At 38.5% G+C, this 22,847-nt stretch overlaps 3 protein-coding genes across 4 annotated transcripts; 1 reads left to right on the top strand and 2 right to left on the bottom strand.

The window, feature by feature from the left end:
• Nucleotides 1-7: 7 nt before the first annotated feature.
• Nucleotides 8-18,690, top strand: EIF2AK1 (eukaryotic translation initiation factor 2 alpha kinase 1). Its single transcript, XM_075515251.1, has 15 exons — nucleotides 8-567; nucleotides 1,051-1,209; nucleotides 3,041-3,177; nucleotides 3,918-3,949; nucleotides 4,406-4,505; nucleotides 5,329-5,409; nucleotides 5,815-5,914; nucleotides 7,568-7,619; nucleotides 8,329-8,698; nucleotides 9,764-9,875; nucleotides 11,475-11,581; nucleotides 16,977-17,097; nucleotides 17,211-17,290; nucleotides 17,692-17,925; nucleotides 18,351-18,690. The coding sequence occupies exons 1-15, from the start codon at nucleotides 471-473 to the stop codon at nucleotides 18,471-18,473; spliced, it is 1,905 nt and encodes a 634-aa protein (XP_075371366.1). The 5' UTR covers nucleotides 8-470; the 3' UTR covers nucleotides 18,474-18,690.
• On the bottom strand, nucleotides 12,603-15,933 carry ANKRD61 (ankyrin repeat domain 61; the record flags this gene model as incomplete). The annotated part of the gene is given in 4 exon segments (XM_075515316.1): nucleotides 12,603-12,797; nucleotides 12,799-12,976; nucleotides 12,978-13,240; nucleotides 15,835-15,933. Coding segments are annotated over 4 exon segments (735 nt in total), but the record flags the coding sequence as incomplete, so codon positions are not given.
• A 117-nt stretch (nucleotides 18,691-18,807) lies between the features above and the next one.
• Nucleotides 18,808-22,835, bottom strand: AIMP2 (aminoacyl tRNA synthetase complex interacting multifunctional protein 2). 2 transcript variants are annotated; one of them, XM_075515252.1, is made up of 4 exons: nucleotides 22,647-22,835; nucleotides 20,613-20,819; nucleotides 19,843-20,074; nucleotides 18,808-19,330 (listed from the first exon to the last, which is right to left on the bottom strand). In XM_075515252.1, the coding sequence occupies exons 1-4, from the start codon at nucleotides 22,776-22,778 to the stop codon at nucleotides 18,945-18,947; spliced, it is 957 nt and encodes a 318-aa protein (XP_075371367.1). In that variant the 5' UTR covers nucleotides 22,779-22,835; the 3' UTR covers nucleotides 18,808-18,944. The 2 variants fall into 2 exon arrangements, with proteins under 2 accessions (XP_075371367.1, XP_075371368.1); XM_075515253.1 differs by lacking the exon at nucleotides 22,647-22,835 and adding an exon at nucleotides 22,050-22,190.
• Nucleotides 22,836-22,847: the final 12 nt, after the last annotated feature.

Below are 22,847 nucleotides of genomic sequence, written 5' to 3'. Positions count from 1 at the left end.
GCTCCTCCGGGTCACACGGGGACCAGCACCGCCCCTGTGCCGCTGCCGGGAGCCGCTAGAGGGGGCTCGGCGACCCCCGGTCAGGGCGAGGTGCTGAGGACGCTGCGACGAGGGGGCTCCCGCGGGGCTGAGGGGGCGGCGCGGGCCTGGGGGCCCTGCCGGGCGCTTCGCGGGCGATGCGGGGAGCCGCAGCCCCGCGTGGAGGTAAGGGGTCTCCGCCAGCCCCGCTGCGTGAGGGGACGCCGCAGCTCCCCACCGCGAAGCTTCGGTACGAGCCCCTTCCTCGGCCGTAGCCTTCCCGCCCGTCTCTGCCTTCCGGGCCGTATTTACTGATTTATTTCTCCAGTTAATGTTTTACTGCTCTGCGCTCAAAGAGCGGCCATAAACGCTGGCCCGGCCCCCGGGGCCGCCCACAGGGAGGTGGGCAGGCCCCACCGGCCGGAGCGAAGGCCGGGACCGCAGCGCCCGGCATGTGGCGGGGCGGGTTCCCGCCGAGGGCCGCGGCGCCCCGCGCGCCGCCGCCCGCCATCGAGTTTCCTGAGGAGAGCCCGGAGCCGCGCTTTGACGGTAAGTGGGGCCCGCGGCGGCAGCCCTGTCCTCTGCGGGAGGTGTGGGGGAGCCTTCCCGCGGGTGATGGTGGGGCCCCGGGCTCCCTCCGGTTGGCAGGGTGGGCAGGAGGGTAGAACTGCCGCGATCCTCTTTCCCTTCCTTCTCCGTCGCCTCGAGGAAACAGCAGCCGCGGGGGGTGATGCAAGAGCGGGCAGGCCCTTGGCAGCGCTCCCTGCCCTGCGGTCGCTGTGGGAGCTCCCCTTCCCGCGGGGAGAGCCTAGTCGTCTCCGGTTACCTTATTTTTATAGACACTTATAAAAATTAATTATAACTAGGTTCCTAATTAGTGTCTTAAGCATCTCGCGGAGTGGCAGCTCGTGTGGTGCCTTTTTGTGAGCCAGGGTTGCGTTGAAGCTGTGTGGGTTGGTATGTGGTTTTGATGTTTTGGTAAATAGGCATATACTGAGACCTAAATTCATTCGTCTGACTGTCCTTTTCCAGAATCAGATGTGCCAGCGGAGCTGCGAGTTGCAAATGGGTCACAAAAATTTGTGAATTTCACTTCGACCATCCAAAACCAGCTGCTGCTTGTGTCGCTGCTGGAGCATCTCTGCCACATGTACACGCACAACCCTGTTCATTCGAGGTGTTTGTTCCGAAGTTAGTAAGCATAGTTCTTTCCTGTCTCTTAAACTGCCTTACTGCAATATATGCCAGATTCTTCTGTGCAGAATTACAGTGTAATGTCAACAACAAAGCTGTAGGTCTCATCCCATTGGGACAAGAGTAGTTCTGAGAAGAGGATGAATACCCTGAATCAACTTCACTGGGAATGAGAACCTGTCCTATTTTTGAAAACAGTAAAAGAATATTGTTGTAGATGCCAGGATCAAACAGATCTGTTACAGCTAAATCATGTGAGTTGCATCATGAGAAAGGTAGCAGGGTAAATTATCTAACTGTTAAATCTGGTCTAAAAACACAGATAGAGGAATTTAATAAAAATATTTATCAAGAAATAGCTGTAGCATAATCTTCACTAAATCTTTCAAAATTATGGTCTGTGAAAGAGTAAATACCTTTGTAAGTCCTTTATTTTCCTGTAAAGTCTTTTGATATAATTCGGGGAGCTTGCATTTTTAGGTGTGACATATTTCTTTTGAAATCTGTCTTTTTGGTGTATGACTTATCTTAGGTACTTTGTTCATTTAGACACATACTTAATGCATTTGAGAAGCAATCTCCAAGGTTTTTCTCCTTACTATACATGACTGTAGAAAATAAAATCTAATATATTGCTTGTACTTAAAATCGAAGCCATTTATAGCATCCAGAAACAACAGTGAAGACAACTGTCATTTTTTTGTTCTTGAAGTCTGATGTAGATGTTTGGCCCTGGGTCTTACTATTATCTCTATCAAAACCAAAAATATCAGGGAAAAAACCCAACCAAATTTCCTCCTTTTGGGAGAGGAACAAAAAAATCCAACCTGGGCATCTTTCAAAGTATGTAGCTGCTTGGCTTCCCAGTGTACTTCTGTGGAAAATGATGTTCCTCCATTGGTATAGTTTAAACCAGTTTCCCAAGTGGAATAAACCTGTTGAATAAAAGAAAAACATAATGCAGTAATCGTATCTGTTCTGTGGTTTTGGCTAGTATATTCATGTTGGCAAGGGTGGATTTTTCCCACTTTTCTAGCGTGTGTAACTGTGTCCATAAGGCTCATGTAGCAAAATTCCTGATGTTTTATAGGCTCATTTTCAATAAATTTTATCTCCTTTAAAAGATGAAGTAATAGGCTGATTTTTTTAAATACTGGTACCGAAGAAACATTTAAAAAAAAACTCTTACGAGCAAGTTTGTTTTAAGACTTTGGAACTCCTAAAACTTTTCAGTACATTTTTGTAGCATCTTTGCAGTTGCACCCATCTCCAGTATTTATTAGTTTTTTTGTCTGCCACAGCGTTGTTTTATTCCAGCTGAGAAAAAGCTGGTGCTTGGGGGGGGCAGGGTGGAAGGGAGTGACTTCATTCTTTAGTATGAGTATGTGCACAAATGTGTGAGTTTGTATGTGAATTAGAAAATTTTGACATTACCACTTTTTATTATAAACATGTCCTTATAATTGTGAACATGCTTTGAATTTCTCTTTTCACTGATCAAAATTAGTGCAAGGGTAACAAGTAAGTGAATGGGTGGATGTTTGTATAATTCATCTGAGATGAGGACGAAGAGGAGATGCAGTTGTGACCATGAAGGGCATGACAAATAACTGTATTATGCAAAGGGATTCCCACAGTGCAGCTCTAGTTTGGATTTAATTAGTTTTTATTGCTAAGAGTATGGGAAAAGTCATTAGAGTAGGAGTGACTGTTCATTTTTTTCAGATGCACTGTCTTTCAAATAAAGTTTCTCATTTTAAAAAAACTGTTTACCTGGTCTTATTGGCAGGCTTTATTTAATGTGACCTTTCTCTGTTCCTTTGTACAGTACTTCGTCAGGCTTTCACAAGAACAGGGTTGCTCTCCCCTTTTGCCTTCTGTGATGAATTTAGTACTGTAAGACTGCAGCATAATAAAGCCATTACTCAACTAATGAAAGCAGCTAATCGACAAATACTTAATGGGGTAAGCTTTGTTAAATTTCTTTGGCAACCTCTGCCTTAAGGAATTAACACATCATTGCGTCCAAATAAGCTTTTGTTTGGGCGTTCTTTTAATATTGGATTGGGTCTTTTTAATAATTATACATGGTACTCCCGTTCTACCTTAGCTGTTTGGGGTGGCATGTTCTGTTTCTATAGGTGCAAACCAAAGTTTTTGAAGCCAGCAATATTTTGTTCCTTAAATAATATTTTAAAAAGTTTAAAAAATCTTTATAAACACAGGCAAGGTGTTCTAGGTATGGCTACAGCTTTTTTCGGCAATGCACAGACATCCATTTTCAACTTTTAACTGTTCCAGTTGATTAGGTTAACACCTTCCTATTTAAATTAGTGGAGAGCATAATTTGTATACTGTGTAACGTGATTCAGGCTGAATCAGACCAGTTTGCTTATCTTGCTGCTTGAACTAAGCTAGTTAATTTTGTCTTAAGCACATTTTAGAGCCCTCATTTTATCCTGTTTGCCTGCAGAATTGTAAAGAGCAGTAATCTCTCCAGCAGAGAGATGTTAGCAGATTACTGGTGGGATAATAATACTTTAATTTGGTGAAGCTCTCCGCAGAATGAATGGCTATCAGTAACCTCATTTTCTTCTAAGAACATAGTTGTAGTTTCTATTTTGATTAAGTTGTCTGTGCCGATGGCATGGTAGACCTGTTATTCTGTATGGCATGTTTTTATGTTGGATTTTGTTGTTTCATAGGAACTTGATAATGGAGATTCTCGTGCAATTGGGTATGTATTCAAAGCATTTAGAAATATTAAACTTAACTCCTTCCCTAAAGCTCTGTGCTCCACTCTAAATTTAATTAATACTGCATTTCATATTTTGGCTCTGAAACATAGAAAAAACCTGAAAATTTCTCCAAACTCTCAAAATGATCTGGTGAAAATTCCTTCTTCAGTACAACTCTCACGGTTAGTGCCACCATTCAGGAAAACAAGATTTATCAGGCATAAACTTAAAGAAATAATCTTAATACTTCTGTTAACAGGCAGTGTGGATTTGTAGCACATGTACATGCTTTTGTAGTCTGCTGGTTTTCGGTATTCACTATGGTAATGTCAAAGTATTTTCTTCTTCTTTTCATAATGTAAATAGTATTTCTAGATTGTGTACACCTGTAGCCTATATAGTACCTTACTTACAAGTTGTAATTTAGTTTAATGCAGCCTAACTTTTTTGATTAGGGAAAAAGAAGTTCTCTTTGAAGCACAGACTTCACGATACTTGAATGAATTTGATGAGGTTGCAAGGCTAGGAAAAGGAGGATATGGTAAAGTATACAAGGTATTCTTTACCTTGCATTTTTAACTGATCGGTTTATATCTAGTTTTTCTTTGAAATTTAGAGTTACTGTTTTGGCTGTTCTGTTTATTTTTCTAATAGAAAAACAAAAATACTCATTTCCCGATAGAACAGGTGCAAACCCGCACATATGAAGGACGTTGGCATTTTGTTTCAGAAGATGCTCAGTTGTGGTTTCTGTTTTCTGTTTGTCAGAAGTAGGATATATCAGATGTTTTACTTTGTGTATTTTTGACCCTTTTAAAGTGAATGAAAATCCCTTATTTCTTGTGTGAAGTATTGTGATATATTGACTTAAAACAGCCACAGGAACTGATTAGTCTGCACACCGCAATGTTCCAGTTGTGGCCGCTTGAAGAAAAGCAGCCTTAATATGAATGTAAACTGTCCAACCCAGTGTTGAATTGTATTAAATACTTGTAGTGTATGGCCAGCCTAAGGTTCCCCACGTGGTATGTGCCATATGTAAATGACAGTTCTGGTCTCACAGATCTATTGAGAACCTGTTTAAGCAGTTATCAGGACCTATTGCCATTTTTTTTATTGATGGAAAGATAGCTGTAAAGCTCTGTATTTCCCAAAGATTGGATTAGATGTTTGCAGTCCTGAAAGAAGGCAAAAGTAGAGTATCCTTATCTAAGATAGCTGGGGCCTAATCCCAGTTTCATTCTCTGATACGGGTGAGAGGTTATCTGAATGGAGTGCAGAAATTAATTTTTAGAAAATAGTTGGTTCTAAAGGATTTAATAATTCATTAATCTAAACACATTAACATCTAATTTTGTCCTATTGCAATTTTTTTCAGGTCAGAAACAAGTTAGATGGTCAGTTCTATGCTATTAAAAAAATTAACATTAAGAAGGCTACAAGAAGAGATTGCATGAAGGTATTCTTTTTCCTGTGTTTCATCTCTGTTTCAACTCCCTGTCTGCTCTAGCTGATTCTAATTTAATTTAGTAATGCAGTTAATGTTTCCCAAAACATCAAAAACATTAGTAACGTTTTTTACGCATTCTGAGTTTCTAAAGATTTGACCCTATCAATACCTAGTAGAAAAAAAGTAAATAAGGTATTTAAGTCCATTAAAAGAAGCATATTATTAACTTGAATTCGATCATCTCTGCAGCTATGAAAATCATAATTTGTTTTAAAGCTTCCAAATATTCTCCATTACTGTGACAATTTTATCTGTTCTTTCCCTCTCAGAAACTGTTATTTTTTTGTTATCTTTTGGGTTTACTAAGCACTCAGAATAAAGGACAGCCATACTGTTTCTTTTTGGTCTTTTTAGGTGCTACGAGAAGTTAAAGTGCTGGCTGGGCTGCAGCATCCTAATATTGTAGGCTATCACACTGCTTGGATGGAACAAGTTCAAACAGTACGCCCAAAAGGAAAGTACAGCATATTGTGTAGTTTTTGCTTGCATCCTGCTTATAACCTCTGTACTATTATTTGCAGGACAGTATTACTTCTCTGATAAAATATTTTTTTCCCCTTCCTTAAAACAACCAAAAAAAAGCAAACTACAGGTGACCACCAGATCTTCATGTCCCTCTGCGCACTTCTATCTCTTGCCTAATAACTTATCTGTTATTTAATGATGAATTTGGAACTGTGGAAGTATTAGCTTCACTTCTGGTAATATATGAGGAGGATTTTAAAGTTGTGTGAAGTTCAGTGGAATGCAATGAAAACCTTTTAATGCAATAAGCAGTGAGTTGACAAGGAGAAGAATGGATACTGGGGATGAGCCACTTCAGATATTGGGGGAGAAGTGATGAATAGGAGAAAAAAAAAACCACAAATTTGCTACTATGTTTTGAAATCTCAAGAGTTGTAGCAAAACTAGGATAAATTTCCCACTCTGCTTCTCTTCCTATCGGGAAAAGAGTGTAAAAGAATTGAAAGAACCTGGAAATAAACACTTTAATGGCAAAAAAAAAAAAAGATTCCTGCTTAGTTTGCTTTCCACTGGCAAGTTTTTAGATTTGATGAGTTGCGTTTCATAGTTCTGCGGTGACAGAGCAATCTGGTTTTTTGGGTATCAGCTACTGTCTGCAACTGTTGAGAATTTATCTACTTTTATATTCATTTTGCACCTTCTTCCCTGCCCTCTTTTTTTCGCTTCAGTTTCTCTGTTCTCAGCTCTTTCCACACTTTGGTCCCTTTGTAACCCTAATCTGTTGGTCCCTTTCTTTCTTGCCCCTTTCTGGAATGCCTTTAGCAGTTAAATCTTTTGATCCTCTCTTAGTGGGAGGTTTGCTTACGGTCTATATGACTTTATTGCTTTCCAAGTCAGTGACTTGACACCCACTCAGCTATAAGCACAAAAGAAAATGCATAGGAAGTTGATAGTATAGTAAAACAGACAAGACTTTTTAACCAATGATACTGAGAATCTCGAAGGATGCAACTCTTTAGTGCTAGAAGTACTTCACAAGTATTTAATGGTAATAATGTAAGTATATAACTAGATGTATAGGTAGGTCCTGTGGTACTTAATGGTTTCCCTTGGCTTACAAGATTGGTGTTTCATATTTGCTTCTGTGTGCTAAAGCAAACTGCTTTTTCACATAAATATACAATTTTAATGAAAATTATTTCCAAAATATCAGTTGTCTTCGAAACAGCAGCAGGGTGACGTGAAGGCTGGTGCCTTGTGGAGTTGCTTCTTTAACTGTGTATTATTATATACATTATAAGCCCTAATTTTGAACAGGCTAACTTCTTAAAGGTGAAATCTAGGTGAATATGTAAGAGAGCCCAGTACAACCCTTTCAGTGACCTCGTACAACATGTATTTTCTTTTAAGTTAAAGAAAAATGAAAAACATATTAGGATTGCTTCGTAGTAGACTAAAACCCACCTTTTTCAGCAGCAGAAATAGAGAAAAAGATATCTACATGTAATGAAGTTAAATTCAGTAAGATGCTGTAGCTTAAATGTTAATTTATAGTAAATAAACATTTACTATAACACTGTAATAATTACTGTAACACATGCTTTGTTTTGTAAAATTCCATATTTATCTTTTCATCCAATAGATAAAAGAATAATGGAGTTTCAGCCATTATCTTTGGAGCAAGAGAGTGGCAAGTAAGTATTATAAATCTCAGTGATAACATTAATTTGGATTTAACATAAGGCTTTTTTTTTAAAGTAACGTTAAAAGAGTACAGAATTCAGCATATATTGCACAAGTGCTTTTTGCTTCCAAATTACAACTGAAAAAAGTGTTAATTAGCCTGTCATTGTTTATTTTATGGTTGTGTAAGTTGAAGAAAGTTACTGGATACTTCTACCTTCTTTGAATCTCTCAGTTGCTGAGTGTCTGAATGTAGTACTGGGCTTCAAGTTTACTTCAAAGGTTCTGTGCCAATCAGCAACACTGATTAGTGCCGTGGAGTCTTATTAGAGTGATGGGGCCTTCTGTTTCTCAGAAGTGTTGATTAGCCCTTTCAATAAGGAGATGGAGTCCTATGAGAAATACAGTGTAACCTCCTAAGTTTAAAGGAATGGAGATGCATCATACTTCTGTACAGCGAATGCTGTGACCTAGTACTGTATGTATCTATGAGCTGTCTGGGGCAGCTATCAGGAATCCCTGCTGGGGGAAGGTATTAAAAAGGCTGGAGCCTACACTGCCAATTATGTAATCCTAAAGTTTTATATGGGGAAGCAGCTGAACTCTTACTCTAGAATGTAGTTTGCAATTGAAAAAAAAATGTTTTCAGAATGGTGTATCACAAATAGATGGTATAAAACTGTGTACATATTTTGATTTCTCTCCTTTTATTATTTTCAGTGATCACTGTCATATTCAGAGTGCGGAAAGTGGTAGTTCAATTATCTTCGCTGACCTTACTTCACAAGAAAAGAAGTCCTGTGACAGTACCAGTCTTAGAAATCTGGGTAGTGAATCAGCGCAGAATATGGATGTAAGGAATGATTTTACAAACAGCAATAGTAAAGAGTGTATGAAACCAAATAAATGTGAATTATCCATAGAATTACAAGAAGACTTTGTAAGTAGTGTTAGCAGTAGATCAACTGATGTGAAAAATCATTCAGCACGCGGACCTCATGCTAGTCTGGATCAAGATGCTAGCACTGGAAGTAAGTCCTGCACTGAAGAATGCTCCAAGAATGACGTAGCTCTCTGTGGAGAGTTTGAGGTAAATACAGTTCTCTTTAAATATACTTAACTGCTGTCTAATTTAATGATGTTTGTAAAGTAGAGTTTGGTAGACAGAGGAATGATTTATAATGATAATTTTTAAAAAAAAAAAGACTGTGATTATAGCCAAAAATGCAAACAATTTTTACTTAAGTGGGTAACACCATTACAAGGAGGCTGACCAGAGGAGCTGGCAAAACTCAGCATACAAGAAAGTTTCCATGTGTTAGTCATCCTGGGTCCTTTCAAAGTACCTACATGAATAAAAGGTGCTACTCCTGCATAAAAAAACCCCATCAGACTTGAAAATCTTCAGCATTCAGTAATGATGGCTAATTCGGATATTATTGATGAAAGCGTCTAGGTATGTAATGTGGTGCCTATACAGTGTAGGATTATGCGTGAAAAAGAGAGAAGTGAATCTGGGCAGGGAATCACCAGTCTGCCAATGCTTCTAAAACTTTGTTGGCATTCATATCACTGAAATGTTTTGTATAACACAGCCAGCTCTGGAATGCTTCAAGCTTTTGCTATCATTTGGAGTTCCCTCTTGCAAGAAATCCAAGGTTTTCAGGGTGTTTGCTTGAGTTGTCCAGGTTATCAAATGAACTAGAACATTATCAGAAACTGAGTATGAAGTTACATATTCATATTAATAAATCATAAAATTCCGTATCAAGAGGTTGAATTTTTTTGCTATTTTATATTAATTTACACTATTTTCTTAAGCCAGAATGAACATCTGTTCAGTATGTCTAGAAGCTTTTAAACTGAAATTTGAATATTAAAGTATGTAGCTGGCTGTTTGCTTAGCTTCTATCATACAACAATTGTTAAAATTTGAGGAACAAGCAAAAAAAACCCCCAAAACTAGATAGTGTTGTTGCATCTGCTTCTTGAACGTAGTAGGTCAGTAATACTGTATTTGATGTCATTTTGGTATCTAACAGGGTTTTTTTAGTTTAAAAAACAAATTTTGTTTTTATTAGCTTTAAAGAAAATAACTAAGGAAATACTGTTCATATTACAGTGGCTAAATCATGGACCATTATTTTTCTGTTAGGTGGAGTATTGTTTGATGCTTCATATACAAATGCAACTGTGTGAAATATCCTTGTGGGATTGGATTGTTGACCGTAATAAAAGATGCAGCGAGAGAACAGAGGAAACTTCCAGTAAGATTCATCACTGTCTTAAAAATTTACTTATTCATTATAAAGCAAATATTTCTTTTTTCCTAACTGGAAGTCCACTTGCCTGATTTTGTTTTACTTCAGCAGCTTGTCATATGGATCTTCTTCATTAGATTCTTTATTCACTTAATCAAATAGCAGCTAGTATTGAACCTTTGTATGATAGATGTTGGTAAAAGAGATTTCAGTTCATGAGTTTTAGACAACGCTTTAAAAAAGAACGAATGTATGCCTGAGGCATAGTTGTTACCTGGAGAGATCTGAGCCTGGGCAATGCTACTTATTTGGAAAGAGTTTTTTATTGACAGAATCTGCTTTTTCTCAGTAAGCTGTTTAAATAATTGAAATTTTGCTTTGGTAGTAGTCTTGCTGCTACAAAATAGAGCTCTTCACAGGCTAATTTATCTGCTGTGGAAAATATAAATACATCTTTTGTTTCAGATAGGTTACAACATACTTAAAAGCTTTTAAGTTTGTTCTTAAGAGTCAAAACTCCTATGCAGGCTAATTTGTCATTGGTCTGAAGAATCTAACATTTACTTTGCTTGAGTGGCCAGAATGGTTCTCACGCCCTGATACCAAGCCGTCTTCAATAATTGTTGACATTTGGAAGAACAAGTCTAATGCTCTTAAAGCATTAGAGACATGTTCCTTTCTTGGGGGTGGTTGTATAAAAAAAGCATATGCTTATACAGTTTATGTCTTACAATCTGTTGATCGATGTTTAATCTTAGTTTTACTCACTGTTAAGATAAATGTGTTGTTCTCTTCAGTCATGGAGAGACTATCTATCATCTGATTTCCACTAATCTTTCCTGAAATCATAGTCTTTTTAGCTTTCATAAGCTAAAAGATGACATTCCTGGTCAGGGAATGTCAGAATTACTAGAGCACTTGACCTCGCAAAATGCCCTTTTCACACATTTTCACAGGCGACAGGAGAGGAAAGGTTAATGCTATCATAGGTTAGACATTAAGAAACAGAAACCCAAGTAGGAGTAAATGGTGAGTGTTCAAAGTGGCAACAGACATGTTAGATCTGGGTCATTAGAGTAGGAAGACAATGTAGTTTAATAAAATAATAACATGGGAAATGGGAAAACCAACAAGATGGTAAGGTTATTTAGGACAGCTACAGCTGGAGGAGATGTAGGAATTTCAGAGGGCAGCACAACAAGGAAGGGTGCAAATCAATACAGAAAACATGTCATTATGTAAATTAGTATGATTTTATCTGGAACTGTATTTTTCATTCTAATTCAGCACTTATATGGAAGTAAAGAGTTTGTTAAATTCATAATCAAGTAACTGTCTGATGGGGTTTGGAGGAATCTTTTCAGGCAGACATATGTTCATGTCCTCTGAACTTTCCTTTTTGGAATTTTGAGGTTAGTGACTTTTTGCTGTGTCAAAAATACTATCTTAGGAGAAGCATGGGAAATTCCATTTTTAAACTATGCTCGTTCTGTTAAAAATTTCTTCCACATCATAAATAAACAGAATTCAACAAGACATACCACTGTAAACTTAAATAACTCAGTAAAATTAGCTGAAATAATTTAGATTTTAAATTGTTTTAAGGTCCATACCATCTTGTGGATGTCCGCTGGACAATGAAAATTTTTCAAGAGTTATTAGAAGGAGTGTGCTATATCCACAGCATGGGAGTGATGCATCGAGACATTAAAGTAAGTTCATTGAATTATTACTTGAGGTTAAAGAAAACAAAGATAACTTACATTATGGGAGAATGAAAGCAACTTCATAGTTAAATTTGAGATGACCTGGGCTCTTAAGAATTTAGCTATGTTACATATGAAAAAATAAATTGTACCAAAATACTAGTACTATACTTTCTTTACTATAAGCATAGTACACAATTCACTTATATGTGAATTATGATTAAGCTCTGCAAATGTCTTCTCCTTTGTGAAGTCATTGAGTCATTGTCTTGTCCTAAACAGGGATGGTCAGATTGGTTTTGTTTTGTCTTGGTCTTTCCTTAACCAGGGTAGGACCTAAATTACCTAAAAAAAAAAAGAAAAAAAAAAAAAAGTCTTTTAGGTAATTGTAAAAATAAGCAAAGCCCCTTGACTATGCCTCAGTTTGCTAATAGCATATAAGTTAGTTTTTGAAAATGTGTTCAAGTCATAGTTACTTGTGTTTTAAAAAAAAAAAATTCCCTCAGTTGCACATAATTGCTGTCTTTCAAAATGGTTGCTGTCTCCTCTAAGGAACTGAAATTGTAGGTGACGTTAATGACTGAATGAAAAGTTTTGGTTTCGTTCCTATTAAAAGTAACAAAGAGCAGACTTAAAATAACGCTTTGAATGATTAGAATAGGATGCCCTTTATATGTTCCTGTGAAGTTTTTTTTGGAACTGTAATCATAAGAATAGTTTTGACTTACTGGCTGGCTTAATGTGAAGCACAGGTAGACCCCACCACCCAACTGATAGAATCTAATTGAAAGGACATGAATGTGTATTTTGCTACTCTGCTTCCTACAGAGGTTCTCTGCATCTGATACCCTAGCTATATGAGGAAATTAATGTAAAAATAATCTTGATTATTAAAACTCCACATGTGGAAACTTGGAACTACTTGAAAACACAAAATCTTCGTTCTGCATTAATTTTAATTTTTCTGCTGACTGTTTCAGGGTCAACAGTTTTTCAGTTTGCTTTCCTGTTTAGCATCGTCACGGCCTTACTGCCCAAAGTTCTGGTAGTTATATAAAGACTTCCATACAGTTACTGGGAGCCTGTTTTTGAGACAGTGCTCATTGTTTTCACCATATATTCTTATAATAGTGATTTTGCAGATATCTTGCAGAGACAATAATTTCTGTGATAATGTTATAAGAAAGTCTTTCAGCATTTGAAATTCTGAGAACAGAAGTCCAAGTGGGTAGGTGCGCTTGATTATCTCTCAACTTCAGTGGATATGAGAAGCCTAGCAACTTGTTCAACAGTGCTGTATCTTTTAAATTTGAGCTGCATTGAAGAAATTAAGAGAGTGGAGATTGCCCATCTCTTGTTAAACTGTTCGTGTCTGCTTTATACTCTAACAGAAGATCAACTTTCCTTTCTGCCACCTGAGCAGGCCTCATGAATAGCTGTTTGTTCTTCATGATCTTGCATATTTACATTGGCTCCATTACCTAATGGTAAACGGATGCAATCTGTGTTGACACCTAAAATTCTGCTTGCTTTAGACGGTGCTCTCCCACAGGTTGGACTGGCAAAGTTAATGTTTGCTCCAGAGGCGATTAAAGTTGCTGCTACCTCTGTGTTTAGTGACCCTGCAGCTATGTGAAGAGGTGGCCAGCCAGACTTGTCGGTGTCCTAAGTTAAGATAATACTCAAAAAGAATGGATATAAGTGGGAAGGCATCATCAGACTGTTGGCCTAAACACAGAAGGCAGTTGTATTTGTAGTTACTCATTTCAGGATTTATCTGATGTTTTACATTTTGCAAGATACAGAGACACTTTTCTGTATTATGCTGTGAAGTTGGTTGATTTGTCTCAAATTTGTCTGAAATGGATGTCCCAGCTGTAAGTATTAGGCAAATTTAGTAGGAGAAGTTGAAGTGCTGTGTAGCCTCTTGTAATTTCTGTAACATAAAACATTGCTTTAAGTTAATTTCTTTTTATTAAGATGATATTACTTAGACTAAAACTTCTGGACTTGTAGGGTGTAGCATAGTAACAGGTCCCAAAACTTCAGTTGTCAGAACAAATTTTATGAGTTGCCATGACCTAACAGAGGCTCGGTCATTAACTTATATTTGCTAACCACAGCTTCTTTGTACCCAGCAGGAATGCATAAGATGCGTTCAGTTCCTCTATTTCCTAGTTCTATAGCATGAGAAATGAAGTCATCATAGTTCAGCTTCAGGCCAGTGAAGCTCACAGAAGAAGTGTAAGCAAGCAGAAGTTCCATCTCATCTGTACATACAGACGTAATCTGGCAGTGCTTGGGCCTCTAGATTATAAAATCATAGAATGGTTTGGGTTGGAAGGGACCTTTAAAGATCATCTAGTCCAACCCCCCTGCTGTGGGCAGGGACATCTTTCACTATATCAGGTTGCTCAGAGCCTAGTCCAACCTGGCCTTGAACACTTCCAGGGATGGGGCATCCACAACTTCTCTGGGCAACCTGTTCCAGTGCCTCACCACCCTCACTGTAAAAAAAATCTCTTCTTTATGTCCAATCTAAATCTACCCTCTTTCAATTTAAAACTGTTGCCCCTTGTCCTGTCACTACCAGCCTTGCTAAAAGTCTCTCTCTGTCCTTTTTTTATAAACTCTCATTATATATTGAAAGGCCGCAGTAAGGTCTCCCTGGAGCCTTCTGTTTTCCAGGAACAATCCCCGACTCTTTCAGCCTGTCTTCATAGGAGAGGTGTTCCATCCCTCTGATCATCTTCATGGCCCTGCTCTGGACCTGCTCTAACAGGTCCATGTCTGTCTTGTGCTGGGGACCCCAGACTCCAGGTGGGGTCTCACAAGAGCGGAGTAGAGGAGGAGAATCTCCTCCCTCCATCTGCTGGCCATGCTTCTTTTGATGCAGCCCAGGAAACGGTTGGCTTTCTGGGCTGCGAGCGCACATTGCTGGGTCATATGTAATTTTTCATCCACCAGTACCCCCAAGTCCTTCTCTGCAGGGCTGTTTGCAGCGTGAGAACTATATTCAACAATGATTAGTGTTGTGTGTCTGAGTCAATAGATACTACTTCTGGTTATGGTTTCTGTTTATATTGAGTAAAACAAAATTCACATTCAAAATTATCAATAGATGGGATTCTGCCATATGTTGCATTAAGTCAGGTATACTGTCGTTTGGAGGAAACAAATTTATGTGGTTGCTTGAACTATATGTAGCATCTTGCTTAATAGCCATTTACGGATATTTCTAGAATTTGCCTTTAAACTCACGAGTGTTAATTAGCCATCCTGCAGCAATGTCTCCAGAGTTTAACTGTGCTGTGAGTGTGGATGAATGTCCCTAGTTTTGAGTTGCCACCAATAATTTAATTTGATATCACCTATTTAATTTTTTGGAAGAAATACTGAATAGTGTTTCCTACTCACTTTTTCCATTCCATGTGTGATTTAACAGATCTGTTTTAAACTTAACAGTTTGTCTTGTGTTCTAAATTTAGTGATTCCTTGAATAGAAGCCATTCCAAATTTTCAGCATTCCTGTCTCCCATGTATGCACAATTTTCCAGTTCTCTTATGTGCTTTTTGAGATAGGAGACTCAGAACTGCAGACAGTATTGAAGATGGCAGTGTATTAATTCATATGGTATCACAGTGTTTTCCTCTTGATCTCCTTCTCCCCCCCAATAATTGGTAATGTACAGTTTGGTTTATGACTGCTATTGAGCATTAAATTGACATTTTTAGAGCTGCTTGTTACCATGCTTAAGCTGTAACAGTCAACTCAGAGACAGTTGTTACATAGTTAAAATTGGGATTGTTTTTCCCTTCACTTAAATTTACCTGTTTATTTGCACTGAATTCCTTTTGTCATTATACTTCCTGCAAGATCCTTCCACAGTTCTTTGCATTCAGACCTCATCTTTATTTCTCTGAATAACGTAGTACTGCCAGCAAACTTTGTCATCTCACCATTCACCTTCCCTGCTCTAACCATTTACAAACATGTTGTTCAGCGTAGGTCTCAGCACAGATTAATACAAAAATCAGTTGATGATACCCTTTACTGTGAAAGCTGACCATTTATCCCTGTCCTTTCTTTTATGTCTTTAAAGTAGTTATCTATGTGGGGACCTTCCCTCTTTTGTCCATTTTTAAAAAAAATGTAACATTTCTTAATCTAAAAGTATTTTTAATCACGAATTATAATCCTGATCAAATGGTTACCTGGAGGGAGAGCAGGTCTATGAGGTGTAAGGGTCCTTCCAAGCACTTGCTGTTTCACTGATAGGATGATCAGCTAGAAAAGCTTTAACAGTGCTACTGTCATCTTCCATTATGACTTCATATAGTTCTTCATGGCATGAAATTTATTTTCTCTGCCCACAGGAAAACACAGTGGCAGGCCTACTGGTTCCTTTGATTATGTTACTCATAGACAAGGGAATTCTAATTTCTGTAATGAAAATCCACAATCAGAAATAGAGGATTTGGAATCTTGCACTTGAAGTGTCATTCTTTGAGATGTTGCAGGATGTCTGGTTCTAGAATAGCTTTGAAGTAACATCTTAAAACATTTAAAAAACACTGTAAAACCAGCAGGAGTTTAACAATGAAAAAAAGAAAGGCTTAAGTTGCCTTTGCTTTCTTGCTAGTGCTAATTTCTATTTAGTAGAAACCCTGTACTAAGCAATAGTGCTTTCACTTCTCATCCAAACGTACCTAAGCTCAAAAGCCTTGTGATACAAACTAAGTAAAGCCAGTAATTTCGTATTACTCTTTCTTTTATGTGGCAAGTATGTCTTTTTTTCTAGATACATAGTGCTAGCATTTCTCCTCCTTAGTGGTCCTAAAGCCAAAATATATGGATAAAACTATTTCAGTTTATCCAGTCAGTGCTCTCTACTCAAGTCTCTCATCACTTTGGTTTTTTTCATAGCAGCTTCCTAGAACCAAGCAGCATGTTGCAGCTGTGCTTATCATATAGAAAAGTATATTTTGTTTTACATTATGTCTAGCCCAAAGATGATATTTAGTCCTCCTTCCTGCTACATCAGTTGGTCTAATTTGCTGTCTGCTCTTGCCTGTTCCTGCTAACATTACTGTTCTGCAAATTTCCCATTTTCTGCTGGGAAAAAAAAAAGTACTTTATCTTTCCACTAAATCTTTGTTTTTCCTGTTTTGCTTTTCTTCCTTTTTTCATAGATCCTTTGTATGTGGTCTTTCTGCCCAAATGGTGTTCCTAACACCTAATTTGGTATCAGCTATGACTATTTTTTCTTTCTCACTAATGAAAGTGTTAAATAATTATTATCTTATACCAGTAAAACACAGGATTTTATAGATTTTGAAAGAGCTGAAATTCATTAATTCTTTGTATAGATTTTAGATTTTATACTGTCTTGTTTTGTAGCCCAGAAATATCTTTCTACATGGATCAGATCATCACGTAAAAATAGGAGACTTTGGATTAGCCTGCAAAGACCTTCTTTGGGATGATGCAGACCGGTGGTTTAGGACAGAAAGGATAAATGGTAAGAGAAGAAAGCTTACTGGGGTTTTTAGGATAGTAAAACCATTAAATATTAAATTCTTCAGTGAAATGGTAACAATGTAACACTCGCTGAGTCTAAATTGTCTTTTAAAGGACTGATGCATACTTCAGGTGTGGGGACTTGCCTCTATGCCTCACCAGAACAATTGCAGGGATCTCACTATGATTTCAAGGTAGGGAGTTGTGGGTTTTTTTTTTTCTATTAACACATGATGATAGATAATAGGAATAAAACAAGCCTTTCAGTAGGTAAATACATAATATTTGGTAAATACATAAATATTCGTCCTACTGTTACTCCTAATGTTTTTGTTGAAACATGGATTTCAACTTTGCCTTCTAGTTTGGTATTAATACAAAAATTATTTGTGTTTCTAAGATCATCTTGAGGAATCTATATATATAGTTTTGAGTTTGTGTTCCTTTGGTAGTGTCATGATACTTTTTATATCATCATGAAACTTCATTGTTGTGAAACTTTTTCATATTGTGATTTTTTTAATGAGAAAAAGAAATCTATTAAGTAATTAAAAATACCAGTTATCCCAGAACTTTTTTTTCACACTATTACCAGTCAGATATGTACAGCATGGGTGTTATCCTGCTAGAACTCTTCCAACCATTTGGAACAGAAATGGAAAGAACAAAAGTTCTTACGTATTTAAGGAATGGCCAAATTCCTCATACTTTCTACAAAAAATGGCCTATTCAAGCCAAGTATGTTAAACTTCTCACCAGTCAGAGATCTACAGAAAGACCAACTGCTGCTCAGCTTCGTGAAAGTGAACTGTTTCATACCACAGAACATGTAAGTTATGCCAATAACCTCAACCGTTACAGGATAAAGAAATATAAAAAGAAAATGCCCTTTGTTTCCCTGCCTATATTATGGGGTTTTGTTTGTTTTGTTTTTAACTTAAAGAGGATTGTGTGATTGATTGAGACTTTTTTTTCCTGATTACAGTATTTAGCCACTGTGTTCATGTTTCTGGTGAAATGAGATAAATGGTCATTAAGTATGGGCAACTTTATTACGATTGGGCAGTTGATTTACATACAGCTTGAGGTATTTTTATAGGTCAAAAAAGCTTTTGAAGCTTTTAATCAGCTCTGCAGAATCTTTTTATCATTTTCTCTTTCCTTGCCACACATTTTTGTTTGTGGATTAAGTTGTAGCATCAAACACGCAGAATAGCCTGTCTATAAATGAAGTAAACTGACTCTCATTTTCAGGTTATTTCTAACCTACAACAGAAGGTGAGACAGCAAGAGGAAGAAATAAAGAGACTGAGAGAGAGAATAAGACTGCTTTCTGAAGAACAAGATGAACATATGAGACTAGGTTCTCCTGTTTAAGTAGAGGAAGAACTAACCTCTATTGTATGCTAAGTTTATATAAAACATTTATTTTTTTTACCTAAAAATATTTCAATGCATTTTGATTTTCACGTCTGTTCTTTAAAAGTATTCATCTTAGTTCAGAAGCCTCCAGTCAACAGAAAGGATTCATGTTGCACTTAGCTTCAGTACAATTTAACTTGTGTAAATAAGCATTTGGGTTACAGGGAAAAATATAAGGAAAAATTAAAAGTGCAGCTTGTATTTACGTAGGACTACTTTAGATATCTTATCATTAAACAACCATGCATGTTATGCATCAGTTACAAAAAAGCAAGGTCACAGCCAAAAGGTAGCTGTAATGTTTTTATTGATTTTAGAATTCTGTCCAACTGTAGTACTTGAATACATCTCAGAAAGGCCTCAAACTACTACAGCAGGCATGAGGTGGAACAAGATTAAAATTACACCATTATGAAGAGTACAGGCTTACTTCAGTAGCTTCATAACAGAGCTGAAAGGTGCCAAGTTCTCACACGACTTCATCCATTTTTGCACATTGGCTGGGGCAGCATTTGCACTACCTGTCTGCTGAAGCGCACACCACGCAACAATGTCTGCGATGGTGAGTTCATTTCCCACCAACCACGACGTCTTGCCCAGGGCAGCATTCATAGAGCGCAAGACTGCTCCTTTTTCCTTACTGCTGCCTTCTTTTAGCTGGAAGATGGCTGTATCAACCCAGCTGTCAATCAGAGTTGAAGTAACTGCATTGTGCTTCTGGCCAAACAGCGAAAAGAGAAATCTAGCGATATTCCCCTCTCCTTCAATAGGGCACATTGTTTGAATGCTAAACTTCATCTGGGGTTTTGGAACTGAAATTAAGAAAAGAAAAGAAAAAAGTGAATACCAGATGGTAGAGAAGTTAAATGTAATGGTAATTCTGTGATGCCAGCAACACTGTTAACATCATTAACCTGATGAACAATTTCCAGTTCTCTTAGTCTAAATACTTAGGCTAAGGCAGAAACCTGGGATAAAGAGATCACGTTTTGCAAACTTCTGCCCAATCTCCCACCTAATTTCTATTCTAGCCAATTTATTTGTAGAAACTGAAAAACACCTCTATAAAAAAAAATCCTGTGGGTACAAACAACCATGTAAATGCCACGTGTATTTTAACAGCAGTAACCACAAACAAGAATCTTCCTCCTCTGTCCCCATCATTGTTCACAGCTATAAAAAGAGTAAAAATGTTATCTGCAGTACGTAGCCATTGTGTGTCAGCACAAAGACACCAAAGCATCTGTTCTCAAGGTTTTATAGCACAAGTTTCATTTTCTCACCTATTGTAAAATATTGATCTACAAGGTAACTTCATTCTTACCATCCTTCCAAATAAGAGTAAAGCCCAACTGATATTCATGACGTGGTTTCTTCTTAGTCTGCTCTCCAAAGCATTTCAAGAGGTTTTCTGGCACACTTTTCACCGATGAATGTGTGTGAACAGCTGATAATATTTTATAGCGTTCACAAAGCAGACTGTGTAGTACTAATAATGACAGTGGAGGCAGAGAAGGGTTTGCGTTGATTACGATATCTTTCAGGGCACCATAATCCTGAATGGAAAGTAAGACATTCAGCAGATAAGACATATTCCAGATCAGACTTTGAAGTAGTGGAGTTTTCATTTGACACCAAAATATACATAGCCATGCATGTGTACACCTGAAATTCTAATGATATTCAAATAATTCAAGTCTGGACATTTAAAACTTGTTTAAACATTTAAACATCTTCCTTCCTCAACAGTAATATAATTCAAGAACATGACTGAGGTAAATTCTAGTCTAATCTGAAGCCAAAGTTAAAATTTCCAGTTAGTAACAAACAAGAAACCAACTGTCATAATTCCAAAATTAACCATTCTAGCTTGGACATACATCAAAGTGAGAATATATAGGATTTAGTATTTATAAATGTTTGTATCTATCATCTGTATGCCCCAAAATGAAACAGTAGTTGTAGGTAATTTGTAAGAATATAAGACTTGTATATTGAGTTCTGAGTGTCCCAGGTTTTAATGCCACCCTTCCAACCCTGAAAATCTGAGAGCAAAGAAAGTATCTATCAATATACATGCTTAGCTAAACTTACCTTTCCAAGCATCAAATCTAAATCTGCTCCATTTGTTGTCAAAGGAGAACATTCATCAGTTTGAATGATATTAGTTACATCAAAGTCAGCATCTGGGGTTTGTATCATTTTTGAGAGCCCATCAACAGCGCTCTTCAGTTCATACAAGCGTTTTAGAATCTCTTCCTGGCGGGATTCAAGTGCTTGAAGTGATGGGTCAACCTCTTCCTATAGGAGAAGAAAAACAAAGTCACATAAATGTTCACTCAGCTCAGTGTCAAAATAGTCCACAGCTCACATGACAATAAGTTTTGAAAGACTTTAAACACATTCAAATAACAGGAACGTCATGGTCTTATGTCTATTAGTTGTCTCTTTTCTTTTGTCTGTATCAATGTAGTGAGAGATGGGTTATTTAATCAAATCTATGAAATCTTCCTGCTTAATCTATTTTTTTAAAGCACTAGCTACAGCAAACTCCATAATGTAGTAAAAATCAGACCACAACCACAGAAACTTAAAGTTGGCAGTGAAGTGCTGAATTAAAACCTGAAAAACCAAAGTTAGCTTGTCAGGATTCTCTTCAGCCCAGAAAAGCAGACTATCCAATAGAGTTTGTGTTGAGGCTGCCAAACAAGGAAACTTTTTGACAATTCTGGTAGTTAACAGAAGTAAAAAACCCTGCAGGTTTAGATGGATGATGTATCGTATGAAATCATTCTTTGTAGTTGTTCTGTTTCAGAGAATATAGAGGAAAAAAGACCATAGGCTTTGTTACATGTTAATCCCAATGCATCTTTTTGTTGTATCAATTATCTTACAAGTCTCTTACAATACTACCTCTTTTGAAAGATGAAAAATATACTCCTGGGGGAGGTTTTAAGTCTACAAACTTACACTAATATTAAAGAAAAATCGTTATCTAGATAATGAATTTCTACGCATCCTGAATAACAATTAATGAAACCTAACCTATCGACCAAACTTCCTTCTTTCAGCCTAATGGATAGAGATAACAGTAAGGTATCCAAGGGGAATCTTGATACCCAGTATTTACACAGTATTCTCAAAGACAAACACAAAAGCACCTCTTAAGTGACCACTATTTGGCTACTACACAATTCCGTGAAATAAAGCCACTCTCCGAGGAGACTGGTAGTTAATACTTTGCTGTTGCAATGGGAGGGCATCTTAGTAAGCGTTCCTGTGAAATTCTGCCCTGAGTCTACTCTACTCAGTACCTCCAGCAGCAAGCCGGGTGCGGGCTTAGCAAGTACTCACTGAAAAGATGTGATGGCATCAAGCTAAAAATGGCCACAAGCAGCCTGGAAGAGTTAAAAGTTTTCCTGACAGAGAGGCTGAAGTCAGCTAGATTAGTGTAACATGATATTTTGCATTTTTGCCTTATTTAAGAAGGCAGTAACTGAGACTAGAAATAGCAACGAGCCAACTACACACTCTCTATCTCAACGGCAGGAAAAAAACCAGACCCGAGCCAACAGCGTGATGATACAGCAGGAAGGGACAAGGCCTGCTGGGACAGTCACCGACCCAAGGGCTTGCAAGGCCTCAGCTCGGCCGGGTACTCTAAATACGGCCCTTTAAAAACAAAAACTGAGAAAGAGACGCACACAAGAGCCCAGAAAAGCCAAGATGAGAATTACCAGAGGCTTTAAAAATATTACAGGGAAATTCCTGAAAAAGCTGAGCTTATTTAACCCTGGAACGAGCCACTGATAAGTCTAGAGGAACCAGCGCTCGCCTGTGCTTCCGCGCCCCTCCTGCGGGCTAAGGCGGTGGATCGCCGGGACCCGGCCCCTGCGAGCTCCCCGCCACCGGGGGCTTCTCCCAGCCCCCGGAAGCACGCCCCGTCCGGAGCAAACACCGACCCAGCGCGGCCGGAGGCGGGCCCGCCATGCCCCCCGGCAGCGCGGCCCCAGACGCCAGCCCGCTGCCCGCGGCCGAGGCCGCCGGAGCGAGCACTGCGGGCCGCGGCTTGAGCAGGCCTTCCCCCGGCCGGCCAGGCGGGCCCACCCGCCGCTCCCTCGCTCCTACCTGCGGCGGCGGCGACGCGGCGGGCGAGAGGCGGCGGTGCAGGTTGGGCAGGCGGTACATGCAGGTGGGCAGCTGCTCCGCCAGCACCTCCCTGCCGGCCCTGTGGAAGGGCCTCACCTTGTACATGGGCATGGCGGCACCCGCCTGCCCAGCGCCTCCGCTCTCGGCCCGCCGGCGGGCCCGCCCAGCCGCTGCGCCCAT

This window comes from Mycteria americana, chromosome 12 (assembly GCF_035582795.1).
Source record: "Mycteria americana isolate JAX WOST 10 ecotype Jacksonville Zoo and Gardens chromosome 12, USCA_MyAme_1.0, whole genome shotgun sequence".
In the NCBI taxonomy this organism is placed as follows: Eukaryota; Metazoa; Chordata; class Aves; order Ciconiiformes; family Ciconiidae; genus Mycteria; species Mycteria americana.
Note: the sequence above shows the minus strand (reverse complement) of the source record. Positions and strands in the feature narration are given on the sequence as shown.